We start from the raw sequence: 13,936 nt of genomic DNA on the forward strand, positions 1-13,936 counted from the left end.
CAACATACCCTCAATTTTAAGAATTCGGGCCCTTTACAGGTCTCATAGTCACAGCTGAATAAGATGGTAAACTCATCAACCAGTTATGTGTAATATTAATGTTTTGTTTGTTTGAAAAAACAAATTTACGCGTTTTAGATCCGAATAGTTTCGTTTCCGTTGCTATACCTAATTCAAAAGAAAGTTATCGGGTTTATTTAGGTCAGGTTAGGCAAATTCTATTGAATAATTACGAAATTAATGAATAGGAAATGAAACAATTTTTTTGGAATTTAAAGCGCGTGTATTTGTTTTTTCAATCTAACTAACGTTTCGGGCCGTTTACAGGTTCCATGATCACGGTTGATTGAAACCTGTAAAGGGCTCGACACGTTAGTTTATTTAGAAAAACAAATTTACACGATTTAGATCCGAAAGAAAATAGTCAGTTTTCCTATGTGTAACAATCACGAAAACCTAAGATTTTAACGAATATCAAAAGAAGAATGAACAATATTTTACCATTTAAATTTTTTATTGAATTAATATTCAATTACTTTTGTGAAATTACTCCACTAATTTGTTGTGATTATTAATACAAAGATCGAACACTCAGAAAAAATTCCTTCGATCCGGCCGGATTCGAATCGACGTCTTCTAGCACACCGCTAGAAGATGACATACTTTCTAGATCGAATGAATTTTGTCTGAGTGTTCGATCTTTGTATTAATAATTATAACAAATTAATGAAGTAATTTCACATAAAAAATAATTGAACATCAATTCAATAAAAAAATTAAATACAGTGAATAGCAACATCTCTAGCCGGGCCTGGTAGCTGTAAAGGTATCTAACTTATCGAACTGATCTAACTTAACGAAATACCTTCATAGATTTCTCATAGATGGTGCTACGGCTAAAAAGTCGCTGAAAAACCAAATACGACAAAAAACGCATAGAAAAATTCGTGAGGTCCGCTGGTTCGTTCCCTGGCTTAGTCGGTATAGTGTCTGGCACGGTATGCTAGAAGACGTCGGTTCGAATCCGGCCGGGTCGAAGGCTTTTTTCTGAGTGTTCGATCTTTGTATTAATAATTAATATTATACGATGTTGCCCATCATTAATACTGCTACTATTGAAGAATGAAATAGAAGTTTATGAGGACCATACAGCAAGGGAACACTATACATGCGCCACATTCATTCATTCTCAACTTCAAAAAAGACCGACCTACTTTATGTGACATTTAACTGTACTTTGTCAATGCCATATTATTATTTAAAAATTACTTTTTTTTATTTTCATATATTTCATATTCGCAACGTATGTAGTGTATGTAGTCTTCAAGAAGTACAACTAATGTTAACATAAACGATCTCATGTAAATAGACAGGTAGATTAAGCACTAATTATTTAATAATTACTTTTATATTTAAAAACTGAGGGTAGGTTGTAACTAGACATGAGCGAGAGTGAGCGAGAAGGTATTAGTTTTGCTGCATTAACATCAATAAACGCGAGATGTCTACTTAATAATTCCTATTAAAGAAAATGCATATATAAGTACCTACTATTTAAGATAGCCGTAATTGTAACCAGTAATATTTCAACATAGTAAGTGATCATGATTAATTATCATCATATTTAAATCGATATGCAAATCAATTTTAACGCAATCGATATTTGCAACACTAATAGACAAAATGGAGGATAAAAAGTGGTATAAGAACACCCACAAAGTCAAATTAACGTTTGATTAACATTTACATAATCGTTTGTCGTTCGTGTTATAAAAACGCTTTTCATCTTAAACTGTAATGAAGAATATGAAATAAAGTGTTTGACATATATAAATGATGAGGGTTCCGTTATTTTTCTACATTAGCCTTTTTATGTATTTATTACCAATCAATTACGTTAGTACATTTCAAACAATTATCACAACATTTAGAAACCACAAAGGTTTGTGTCAACGTTGTATGTTGTCCATATTAATAGATAAATTGCACTATAATCAAGTATTATTAACCCTTTCATGGACAGTAACAGCATTTATTTAGCATAAAATTAAATATTACAATTTTGATAGTACGGGTACACCGTTTCGCTGCATGGACCTCAAAAAACAAACAACTGGCTTTACAATGCGATTTCCAAGTGCTTTCTATATAGTTGCCACTCACTTTTTTGCTTTTCCATAGAGAAGTATCAACAACATACTGAGAAAATGAAATTATTTACACACATTAAACACTTTATGTTAAATCAATATAGGCACTACAGGAAGAAAAGTACGGATATTTTTGTGTGCGGTAATATTTAAGTATTATTCATGTAAGAGTTAAGCAAAAAAATAAAAAATAGTTTATTACACCTATTTTGCTAAAATTTACTTTTCCGGTATCTATTTTTATTCAACCTAAAACAATAGCATAAGAAGTATGAAAACTCCAATGAACTTAATTCCTTACAACGTCACACTAAATATTCCTTATACTTATAGTTTTCTCACATTGACCTTTTAAGTAATTTCATTGATATAATAATAATAACGCACACACTCAACACAGCCCCACACCAGGGAAACCCTGTGTCGCGGGTGCCATGAACACACATAGATAACCACAAATTACACCCCAAACTCTCGAGAGAAATAAATGTAGGCCATACAAATATTTCTCCCGACCCGGGAATCGAACCTGGTATAACCGTTCGGCCACGGAGGTAGTTCATTGATGTCAAGCTTCAGTAGCAACCCATTTTTTAAGAATTATATAGATGTAGAAAAATCTTAACAATTTGCGTTACAACCGAACCCTAACGATAAAAAATGTTTAGTAACTTTTAATCTCTTTTTATAAACTGAGACGAAGACAGAGCGGCGCTGGCGCAGGGCGTGGCGGACCAACTTTCATTACTCACAGCCAATAACAAATGATAAAACATTATTAATGCCATGAGATCAGACGCAGCACAGATTAACCCGAGAATAAATTAATTCTAATAATTAAAAGTTGTAACTTGACATTTGGTATAACATACTCCGTAAACGATCTTAAAAGAGTGAGAGAGGTGACTTTGTAAACTGCTTTTGAAAAATATTCTAAATATAATACAGAAAAGGAGTACGCACTTGATTTGTATACATATTCTTATAACATCAACTACGTCCCGTCACCCATTGCTGGATATAGGCCTCTCTTGGTTACAGGCAAAAGATAAACCATAATTTAGAATTTTTAATTAGAATTTTAATTACATTTTAATCATAGTATTTTGTTGAAATGTGTGGGTTCAATCATTTTTAGTACCTTACCTTTTAGGTCCTAAGCCCATGATTCAGACCGATTTAGATCGGAAAAAATAGTTTCATTTCCATATTGAAATATATTCAAATCCATATTTAACATGTTTATTTTATTATTTCTCATATCCTCTTTTATTTTATTGCACTACAAGTCAAATAAATAATTAATTTTCGTTTTATTTATAATTTTGGACAAGTTTGGTTCCGCAAAAGCTACAGCCATAGAGTAAACAGGAGACACTGTTGCATGCTACGCCACTTATGTGAAAGTTTCAAAGTTGTCTTGTGACACGACTTAGTGAATTAATTAAATACAATAAAACAGAATAAAAATCATTTATTACAACGCCACAAGACAGAAATACACATACAATTTTCTAATGATTTGAACGAAACGTTACGCTCCCACATTTATATGGCGTGGAATTCTCTGCCTGCAGATTTATTCCCTGAATACTATAACTTGGGCCTTTGAATGGCGAAAGTGAATAGACATTATCGTCACTTTTCCATCAGGTGAGATGGAGGTAGAATGCGCACTTATTAAAAAAAAGAAATAATAAATAAAATAAAAAATAACGCTAGAAATATTCAAAATGAAACAAACAATATAATTTGACTAATGTCATGTTTGTGGCAGTAGTGTACATAAAAGCGATTAGACTGGTTTCAGCCGTTGTTTAAGCCGAATGAGTAAATAACATTTCTAACAAAACCAAAACTCACAAATATCAAATAAAGATCACTTCGCCAATTAATCGATTAGCTGCAAAATATCGAATGCGTAATAACAACCGGGAGTTTATCGCTTTGTGGTTGATAAATTGAATAATAATTTATACCCGCGATAAGGCGTGGAACGCACCTATCGATTTGTACGATCGCTGATTTCACATTGACTTATGTTCGAAACCCGCAGGCGAGATTTTGCATTTTTCATTTGAGCCTTTCGCGAAGAAAAGTCTTTTGTCAATGCAAACTGTCATAAAACAAAAAAGATATATAATTTGAAAACCGTATTTACACACATACACTTCACGCCTTTTTCCCATCGGGGTAAGCAGAGAGCACAGCCGAAAAATTGATATTTTGTGCTATATCATTTAAAAATTCAACTATGAGACGGATATGACGTGCTTTATGACAATATAAATTAAGTTGAATTTGCGTGAAAAAGTCACAGATAATCGATGATTTAAAAAAATCAAAACTTTTTTTATAACAATATTAATTTTAACAACGAAGTGATATCAAAATCTTCATACGTATGTATGTATACAAAATAACCACATTACCATTCTCAAATGTAGTGATAAAGTTAAAAAAATTAGTATTAGCTAAAATAAAAGAGATTATATATATATATATACCATTGCTTAATCTCAAAGCTACGCAACGTCTTGGGATCTAGACAGGATTGTTAACAAGCCATTTGTTTATTCTATAAAGCTTGTAATCGTATTGATTTCGTATGATGGCCAATCTGTTAATTATATACAGCAAAGGATTTTGAATCACAATATTATTACGTAGTATTTTGAATAATTGTGAATACTACTACATCGCCTAATACAATTTGAATTCATTACATCCTTTTTTACTGCTTAACCAACTTGATCAAGTCCTACGTCCGTACTTCCCTTTCGAATTATTGTTAATGTATTTTTAAACAACAATCAATACGGCATTACAATCTGCAGACACCTCCCGCGAATTATCAATTCCTCCTCTTTCAATTTCACACACAATAAACTGCTGCGTAAGCCACGCCCCTTGATGGCAGCCTCCGATTAAGCTATTTGTACCTTGCTACTGTATAGTTACAACACACTTAAGATTCTAATTCGTCGTGTGTTTTTTCTTTAAGCTAACTGTTTTACAATGTTACCCAATTGTGTTACGAATATTGTACTAAAAACTTCGGGATTCCTCAAGGAGCAATGCTTGTGCCCTGCTTTTACAATGTTTACAATTCCATGATAATTGATTATTAAATATATTGACGTGTTATTGAAACTGAAATACACGCGAACATCGTCTCCATAGGTCCGCATTATATTCATCTATAGCACTTGATTGTCAGAATCACAGAGCTAAACGTAGAACGAACAAAATTGATGTCCTACGCTTGTACCCTGAGGTAAATTAAATTTATTCAGAATACCTAGATAGTGGCAATGCGTGTGGCACTTCATACATCCTGCTAATGTTCTTATAATTGTAGGATACTGGCTAATTTGCATAGCAGGTGATGAAGGAAATTAATACCAATTATCTTCGAAAGTGGCAATGCTAAGGAGCATAATGTCAAAAGTACTTGAATAAATAAGATTTACAGAATAGAAAAAATAATGAAATCACTAACTTTCACTTATGAAACAATCACAAGACTGTTGTCTCTGTTACTAAACAAAATTAATACTATCATATAAATAACAAGTGAACAACAATAACTATTGATTTGACTAACAGTGAGGCGGTCGAATATCAACATGATCTATCTAGCGACAATGATGGCGCCATTTACAACCAAGATCAATTAATGCCAGAAAGAGATAGTATTACTGCAGCTAATGGTATAGAAAGAGACGAGGAAATAGTTATCAATCACGCGCCCGCGCACGATTTAACGCTCGAGGCGATCGAGAGATCTCCAGTTTAATTATTTCTATTATGATATTTAAAATATAATGATTATCTGTATTAATACCCATATGGCGAATTCCCACAGTCGTTTTGTGTGGAACAGTTCTATAACCTTAATTAAAGCTGCAAAGAAATGTAATAATAAATGAGGATCGTGTATGAAAGTTTATGTAAATATTTCATCGTTAATTACAATATTCCGTGTAAGCGAATTCGTTTTGCATTCCCGAATATCAAAGACGTTTCTATTCGTCGGAGTGGTTTTAGAATAATATGCTAGACAATCATACCAATTACCTGGTCTCATACTAGGTAATGCCTTTTGCTATAAGTATTGAAGTAGCGGGATACTATCCAAAAACCCAGATCGGACACATTTTGAAAAGTAAATTTCGTCGGGGATAGTGCAATAACGCGAATTCGATAATAAGTTTCCATTTCAGTAAATTAGTGGCCAAATCAAATACGCGTAACTGTCGTGCCAACCAAATTAGCGCGATTTACGGGAATCTATTGTTATCAGTTCGTAAACAATATAAATTAATGCTTACTGTGCAAAATTGAAAGTCATAGCCATTGAAATAACAAAGTAATGACGTTCAATCATTCTTTTGTAAAATTTGGTTTAGTGCAGATACGCGCCTTTTGCCAATGTTACATATGCGGATTTGCACTATCCCTGATGATTTCGTAAATTGGTGCCACAGAGGCAAATCACTAAAAATTTCAATTTATAATAAACGAAAGAATATACACGTTGTTTCAATATTTGTGAATATCTCTTCGCAATTTGGATATAAAACTATGATTTTTTTTCGGATCCAAATCCCGCGTATTTGTTTTATCAAACAAACCAACGCTGACTGAGATGGTAAAGTCATCAACCAGTCTAATATAAATGCAAACCATCCTATTTTTCATTGTGGTTACAGAAGTTACCAATTTACACTATAGATTTTATTTTGCTAAATATTTACGTTTTGCAAAATGTTTTATCTTAACAATGAATTGTTAGTAAATTAAAATAATTCAAAAAAACCGATACAAAAGAACCCAATACAAAAGATTTGTAACGAACACGTAAATAAGTTCGTAAGATCTGCTGACTCGACCTGTCGCTCAGTTGACAGAAGAACGCCCTGTTTGGGCGTGGTCTCTGGTTCGAGTTCTGTCAGATCGAAGGAATATTTCTTTATGCAATAATTTTAACAAACAACTAGAGTTATTTCATTAAAATATATGAATACTACATTGATTAATCATTTTGATATACAATAAAATCAATATTAATTAATTAAGGAAAACGAAATTAGAAACAAATTAAAAGATAAATAAATATTAAACAAAAAAAAAAGATCGTACGCAGTATAGCGAAAAACTAAGAACTCAATATCTCTTCGCAATTTTCAAGAATAAAATCTCAATTCGTCTATCCATTGTCTACATTTCTTTAATAGCTTGTACGGGTACCAACTGCCACTCCAGAATCGTCAATCATTCACGATCTTATCACTTGACCACCGATCTCCACAATATAAAACCGTTTATACGAACTATGACTGATATTAACCCATATCCGATTTGTATCTACAACTAATTCTTGTTGACCCCCAATTGAAATCAATGTTTATCATGTTTAAGGCCATATTTTAATGGCTGGATTAGTTCATCTGTATCTGAACGCTTAGTTCTGTAGACATCTCAGTTGAGATAAACGTGTATGGAATGAAGGACCTTCTTATTATGGTCGTGTAGTATCATCTTGATCGTCGGATGATCGTGAATGGAGCATTTAGCTGTATGATAAATAACAAGAAATATAAATCTCTACAGAGAATTAATCAAAGTTTAATAGAAGATTTGTAATGTGGGAACCCATCCTTATACTTTTGCGAAGGAAGCACGTGATAGTCGTTACAATATGGATATAAGAAAGCTAAAGCTAAAAATTATCATTTGACTCAATACATTATATAAAAGTAACTCAAAAGTTACCTCTATATAATTTTTCTGTAGTTACGTTATCGCACAGATGAATTTCTTTCAATACTACAAGATTTCGAGCGTGCGCACTACGTCTGATTCTTATCATTTCCGAATCCGAGAAATGACGGTCCGAATTGTCACAGGGATCATTTTATACATGCTAGGTATACATTCGATATTCGTACTTTCTCGTATTCGAATCGGATTTAGTGCACAAGCGACATCTGAAGTGGTTCAGAGTTCTCTAGATTTGTACAGTCTCGGATTCGGAACTTAGGCGCGGTATTTCAACGTTAGCCAACATTTTAGGAGACGAGGTGTGAGGGACCGCCCCTCGCGTCCCGCAATTCTTCATCATCATCAAACCATTTATACGTCCCACTGTTGGGCACGGGCCCTTTCTCAGGCAAGGTTTTAGGCCATAGTTTGCCACACTGGGACTGCCCAATGCGGACTTAACACGTTTTCCCAGGATTGTGAACTCCTTCCGTTTCCTTCAATAACAAATTAGCGCATTCTTTAGACAATATCCTTAGATGTGTCGTATATTTTTTGTAAGATCGTTATTTAATAGTGAATACCTAAGCTATTTGATCTAGCAAAACACTTTATCCCGCTTCTCTTCCGGTGACCCGCATCAAAAGACAACTGTTTTAATAAATAATTCATTTTACAAAGATATCAAATAACTGTATTGAAAAGTAACTTACCTCTTTTTTGCATGAAGGAAAAGAGGTCGTCGAGAAATTCCTTCCTCTGAGGGTCGTCGCTGATTTCGTACAACTGAAACAAGATAAATTAAATATGAGTTCTTTGAACTAAGTATAGACGTAAAAACAATCGAACTGAATACGTACAATATAATTACATCATTGAACGTTAAATTATTAGGAAAAATGTTATAGAAGTCAGCCCCCGTAGCATGGCTACGCATGGTAGTCGCGACGTGCGCGATGAAATTGGAATAAGCGCGCGCTATTGGCTGTCTCAATCAGATCCAATTTAGATAGCCAATACCGTGCGCATATTTCAATATTATCGCGCTCGTCGCGACACCATGCGTTGCCATGCTACGGGGGCTGGTAAGGTAAAGTAGGTAAGGTAGAGTCTTGTAGCGATAGAGATTCGTCCCGGGAAGTACTGCCTCATCTATTTCTACCGCCAGGCGTTAATGTGAGCAAGGGTAGGGATAGGGTGCTGGTGAAATTTAGTTTTTTTTAACGCTCTTCGCATTATGGAAATCTTTTATCGCGGGTGCCATAGATACATACATACATAGACAACCACAAATTACACCCCAACTCACGAGAGAAATAATTGTAGACCATACAAATATTTCTCTCGACCCAGGAATCAAACCCGGAACCACCGTAACCGTTCGGCCACGGAGGCAGTTACAATTTAAATTACAGAGGCAGTTTAAATTACAGGCAAATGGAACTCTTCAACATATGTCTTAAGGTTGACGCACGTAGTGGCAGTGCCCCTCAGATCTTTGCGATTTAAAGCTCTGAGTCGCATTGCAACTGTTTTGGACAACGTTTCACTTACCACGAGGTGCACGAATTGTGCGTTCCACCACTTAGTATCATAAATATCCACCGTTACTACAAAATGCAAATTTCCTTCGTACAATTTATAAAGAGCATTGGTTCGGATAGGCATTTAATAACCTTGCAAGTATTTGCGGCGTATATAATACAACCACGTCCACAAATGAAAAGGGTTTTCTTGTAATTGTAATTCCAATTGTAACGTCGCATAGTTGCGCTTGAGCAACTGCATGAGAATTTTATAATGAGGTGTAATGCATTTCATATGTTTGTATCCCGACATGCGGGCGCACGTGCAACTTTTAACGCTTCCTACGAATGCTAATAACTTTATTATTACTATTACGTTAGATACATTCCTTATCAGTCATTGTTGCCTTGTGTTTGTTGATTATTCGTCCTCATGACTGACTATGTTTTATAACCTTTTTATGTCCAGTTTTTCTCGGATCTACAACACTGACATCTGCCCTCCTAACTAAGAGTGCAGTAACTAAGTCAAGCCTGTTTTCGAGAAAAACGTGATTAAAGAATGGTTAAAGCAAATAATTTAAAATTTACTCTAGCTTCAAAACTACGCAAGTTACAACGACATGGCATATATCAATAGAAAGGTAAAAGAATGAAGAATTGTATGGTGATATTTATACATGTATGTTAAGGTTATGCATGATAATATTTCAAAAGTATACTTATGATTAGTAACTGCTCTAGCAACACAAGTGATCCTCCTAACCATAACGGCAGTAATTACCTTAGATACTGCACTCATTATTAGATAAATATCGTACTGCTAATTAATCTCGAAACTACAAATTCAAAAACAAATGAATAATAATATAATATATAATAAATTACTGCAGTTTTTATGAAGTGACTGCTTTTGCTAAAAATACACTTCATATTGATGCTATTTTCTAATGTTTTATACAGTCGCAATTTGTTAGTATTTTCTTACTAAACATCGACGTTAAGCAGCAGCATGCTGCATTGCTTGAGAATTTGGAGAGTATCGGTGGCCTAATTCCCTCCCTTCACTTTTTTCTTTCCTCTTTTCTCGCTTCCTTCCCTTCTGTAATGTTAGCAACGACTGAGTAATGCCACTGGTATTACAAGCATACATAATGGGCTACGGTAAGAGTTTCGAGTCCCACCGTTTATTGTATACACGACTGCTTATTCAAGGAATAAATGATTCATATTTCTATTTCCCAAGTTGGACAAACTGTTAATTAAATTGAGAATATAAGGAGATAAGAAAATATAGTATTTTATATAGATATATTAATTTAGTACATTTATAAAATTAGAATAAAACAAAGAAAATTCCTGTATTTATTTCTTCAAATCCCAGATGTATTATTCCCAGATATATGAATCTTTAATCACATTTCGATTGACAATAAACCAATAGAAAAAAATCAAGCCTTGCCTTATATTGAAGTTAGTTAAGGTTCAGTCTCCTTATTACAATTACTTACTAACTATAATTTATTTTATTTTATATTTATTTAGAAACTATAATTTGAGATCACGTTTCTTTATTAAAAAACTATATTATTATTATTAATGCCATGACAACTGCTATAACATTCTCATTATTCATTCTCTCTTTTATTATATTACTTAATATCAACTTTATATGTCAAAAATAACACTTTTCACAAGTATTTATAAATATTATGCATTACACACAGGAAGCGGACGACGCACAGAGAAAGAAGTATTACACCTCAAAAGTTGCTCGAAATGATTTTGTGAATTTTATCGATTTGACATGTAATAAAAAGCAGTTTAAAGTCATTGTACTGTATTTAAAACACATAGTTTTCGTTGTATTGAAAATTAATTACAAAAAATATAGTATTAATGGAATTCCATTCATCATTCGTCGTCATACGAGTAAGACCTATCATCATCTTCATTATACCTAAGTTGATGTTGCGTCCGATGCTTCCGGCAGCAGAACTATGTCTAACTGGAAAAAAAATTACTTTTTTACTGTGGCATTTGCAATATACTGCTCAAAAAAGGATCAGAATTTAACAAAAGTCTTTGAAATGTATATGCGGGACTTTTTTATTTAAAAACATTATCAAGAATAACTAAGTTTTAAATTACACATAAAATCATAAGTTAACTAGGCTTAACTGATATACATAACCATGTGTGAATATAGAGATTACAAAAAGAACGTTATTTTTTATTGTGGAATGTTATATTGTATTTTATTTAGTTGTATTTCTTACCGTATGGTAAGAAATATCACTTTATCAAGTGCAATCCGGAAAATATACTTTTAAATTGAAGTACCTACCTTTCTCTTTAATATTCTTCAATAGGTATTACAAAACATTTATCACACATAAACACAGAACTGGGTTGAAAGATTATTTATACAGGAGCGCTGAAATTCCCGTTTAGTGGTAATGGTTATTAAGCTCGTTTTGTAGATGAATTTAACAAAATTATTTGAAATCGTCTTTCGGTCGATTTTTGCTTAGAAACACACCTCTGTGCGATGACTGATTGCCACTAGCTTAGAGACGTCTTCTCACCAATTATAACTGCAGTATCTATACGAGTTATTACAATTTTATTAGAATTGAAACTACAAAATCGCGATGAAGGTAGTCGTCGACAGCGCAAGGGGGTACACAGATATGTCTGCTCTTAAAGCTGTCATCTGCCGCCGTCCAGTCAACCCGTGACCATGGAGCGTGCAACCGTTCCGAAATATCGGGAAAATAAAAAGAAGTCATACCGTGGTAAGAAACCTGATACTAGTGATAATCATTTACAAAATCATATTGATTTCCTTATAATAACTGCAGTATCTAATAGATACTGCACTTATAATTAGCTCTAAGATGGTAGATTTTCTAAAACATAAATAAAATTAGTGCAGTAACTGTTAGATACTGCGTTTATTGCTAGAATTCCATCGCCATTGACTCAAATTTGATAAAAAATTATATAGTAACTAATCTTACTGCACTTCAAATTAGCACATGTTATACATTGTACTAAGTTACTGCAGTTTCACTTCCTGTATTACAGGGTTCCCATGGGAACTATGATACGTGAATTAGAGCCAAATATAGATCTTGTTTTGGTGTTAACCATTATTTATTTAACTCAATTTCGTCAAAAATGCTAGTTATTGCACTTTCAATTAGATTATTTTTATTTCAGCAGTATATGCAGAGTAAAGCCTGATTTTTTAGATTATAATTCAACTCTATGCCGCATACGGTAAAAACCACAGGAATATTAATTTTTAAAGTCGGTTAAAAAGAGATCAACAAGATGCCAAAAACTATTACATTGGATGTTCTTATTATTCTTTTTTTCAAATTTTTGTTTGACATTTGTCAAACGTTAGGAATAGCAAGACGTGGGTCAATGACATAATTTTTAATTTTCAACTAAAACCTATATAGGCTTAGGATATAATCTAATCTGTGACAAGTCAGTATCTTTAGATTATATAATATGTTTGTTTTAACTATTACCTAATAGTATGTAAGCATTAAATATTGTAAAGTACAAAACAATTCATAAGAGCTATTTAAAAAAATATCGAGAATCTTTTTTAGTATATATGAGAATGAGAAACTCCAACGTAGCCATGGAAGTGACCTAGGGAGTATAGTTAGAAATAAGCTTTTTCTCGCCAGGTGGTCCCCTTAGGGTGTGGGGCATATTATTTTGCATACACACATATTTTTTTCTACATAGACATAATGATAAACACATATGTATGTGAACAACCAATAAAAACATAAGTAACGACGGCAGCCCTATAATCTAATTCTATTTGTCTTTAACGTGTGTTTAAAATTATCAGTTTGAAGATGATTTTTTCAGTATTCTGAGCACAATGTTTAATGAAATGTGAAATAATGACGAAGTAAGTAATATGCAAAACAACGAAGCATAAATGGCTTTTAAAGGGATGTGTAATTATTGAAGAATCCTGTAAATGTTAGGTCGACTAAGTGCTTGAATAAGGACGTAGTAAAGGTGACGATAATTGAGTAAAGTTGTAAGATGCAAATGTGAAACCCTGCTGTGTTACAAGCTGTTGGAAAAAATTAAATGCATCCGCCTTTTATATGGAAAATAGTGTAGGTACAACGGGGCTTGTCCTATAGAGAAACGATAAGACAGCCACGCTTGATTGGTTAGTAATATACCTAAAGAGGAAACAGAGTGGGAATGTAAACAAGGCAATGGTATATCTAAAATGCAAGCGACAAATTAAAGCCGTTACTATCATGTGCCTGTATTAAAGGAAACCTCGAATAACGACGTAATTGCAATGACACATTAAACACTATAATTTCTTGAGGTGGTATAGACTAGTTTTAATAACCTAATAAATACTATAGTAGTTGCAGTAGCACCATTACCCTTCAAAACCGAAACACATTAATGCTCACATTATTATTAATTATTATA

The 13,936-nt window shown here is 33.2% G+C and overlaps 1 protein-coding gene across 4 annotated transcripts in view; it reads right to left on the reverse strand.

Annotated features, from left to right (window-relative positions):
• The window catches only part of LOC113230756 (protein dead ringer), a 234,463-nt gene that overhangs the window by 78,235 nt on the left and 142,292 nt on the right, over positions 1-13,936 (reverse strand). For all 4 annotated transcript variants that reach the window (XM_026464837.1, XM_026464838.1, XM_026464836.1 and 1 more), the window contains one exon: positions 8,630-8,702. In XM_026464837.1, the coding sequence (XP_026320622.1) occupies positions 8,630-8,702 (73 nt within the window). The remainder of the gene's footprint in view (positions 1-8,629; positions 8,703-13,936) is intronic.

This window comes from Hyposmocoma kahamanoa, unplaced genomic scaffold (assembly GCF_003589595.1).
Source record: "Hyposmocoma kahamanoa isolate Upper Pololo Valley unplaced genomic scaffold, ASM358959v1 64, whole genome shotgun sequence".
NCBI classification, from domain to species: domain Eukaryota; kingdom Metazoa; phylum Arthropoda; class Insecta; order Lepidoptera; family Cosmopterigidae; genus Hyposmocoma; species Hyposmocoma kahamanoa.